The sequence below is a fragment of the Odontomachus brunneus genome, unplaced genomic scaffold, assembly GCF_010583005.1.
Source record: "Odontomachus brunneus isolate Ranch 3 - 2012 unplaced genomic scaffold, Obru_v1 Obru_scaffold_012, whole genome shotgun sequence".
Lineage (NCBI taxonomy): Eukaryota > Metazoa > Arthropoda > Insecta > Hymenoptera > Formicidae > Odontomachus > Odontomachus brunneus.
This window is the reverse complement of record NW_022639462.1, coordinates 2889680-2891169: the sequence shown is the minus strand read 5'-3', so window position 1 is coordinate 2891169 and position 1490 is coordinate 2889680. Positions and strand designations below refer to the sequence as shown.

The 1490-nt window shown below is 44.7% G+C and overlaps 1 protein-coding gene across 1 annotated transcript in view; it reads right to left on the bottom strand.

The window, feature by feature from the left end:
* Positions 1–585: 585 nt before the first annotated feature.
* Positions 586–1490, bottom strand: part of LOC116840894 (probable DNA polymerase) — a 4605-nt gene continuing 3700 nt past the window's right edge. The window contains exons 2-3 of the mRNA XM_032808220.1: positions 1217–1488; positions 586–713 (exon numbers count right to left, since the gene is read on the bottom strand). Coding sequence (XP_032664111.1) covers positions 586–713; positions 1217–1488 — 400 coding nt within the window. The remainder of the gene's footprint in view (positions 714–1216; positions 1489–1490) is intronic.

The following is a 1490-nucleotide window of genomic DNA, read 5'->3' as shown; positions in this document are numbered from 1 at the left end:
TGCGGCGCGGCGCGGTTCGCGCCGCCGTGAGCGTGCTTCCTCACGCGACACGCAAAAGCTTATTTAGCTCTGGAGGGAAAGATACAACTCATATCCCCCCTCCCCAGCACTAGAACCGCGATTGTTGAGCTTATCGCGTTGGAACAAACGATATTTTTCGGTTCACGCTCAGCCGGAATATTTTATCCTCTTGTTTGAAAGTTACTTCTATCCGTCGCACTTAAACGTCGCGCAAGAAATTCAAAATTGTTTCACTCGCTTGTTTAAAGTCTATGGGGCTGGATGGGTGGAGGGAGTGAAGGGAATGTGAGTATGTGTGAGGACAAAATTGATTTAAATAGTTTTTATTTTTTACATTCGTCTTCGTTGTATATAAAAGTCCTTATTTCTAAAGTTATAGTGCGTAAAATTTACATAGATCTTTTTACAGGAGGAGTAAACAGGCGTGTATATTCCGTTTATTTCGCAGTTTTTACATTTTTTTTATATTTAACATACCGCAGTTTTTACATTTTTCTTACCCTAGGAATAATTTTAAAATCTTACGCTGCAAATAAGTAAAACAAAGGAGAGAGAGATATATCGCTATTCGCTGGAGACGTAACCGTACGGTACGGAGTATCCGTTGTCGTTAAAACTACGCTTTAATAATACTGGCATGCTTTGTCTCGTCTCTTGTGACGATGTCGTGAAATACAGTGCGCCGAATCGCGCTAAATCGCAGTTTTATCACGGTTTTATCCTCATCCGTCTCTTCTCCCCTCTTTAACTTTTCGTCGGCTAGTAACAATGACTTAATGGAACTAAAATTAAGCACGCGAGAATTTTCAAAATTCAGGGTTATTCCCTTTACTTTGAAAATTTCTCGTGCGCGTCCTTCGCCTATGCGAACGACGTAAGCGTAAAATTTCGGGCCGGCGGATAAGAATGTCTTGATGTAGCTACTGGGGCCGTGACTCTCGAGTTCGTCCGTCATATCGCCCAAAAAATTTCCCGTATGCGGCTCGTACTCGTCGGGATCATAGGTGCTCAAATATATGCACGAATCGGTATCGTAATATAACACGCGACGATTTAACTTTTCTAAATACGAATATAGCTTTAATTGGGCTAACGCCGTGGTGTAAGCGGCTATCGCGACGCTGGTCAGCGGAGACGACGGAGTGACGGCTTCTCGCCTCATTCGCCACGAAACATATATCACTTCGTTGTTTACGGGCAACATATTTGTTATTTCGTGCTCCGTGCTCCGAGCTCGTGAGCAGAGCCGTGAAACTCTCCCACGTTCTAACGATCTCGGTATTCGGTAGATTGGACCGTTGGTCGAATTTACCCCAGAAGGAGTTGAGACAGAGCTTCGTGACCGAGCGCAAGCCTGGATTCGGGGAAATATTCACCCTATTGAGAACAATACCCTCGACTTTCTCGTATTCGCGCAGATACCGTTCCTTGCCGCCTTCGTCATTCGCGCATTCGTTCGGCCATCCGCT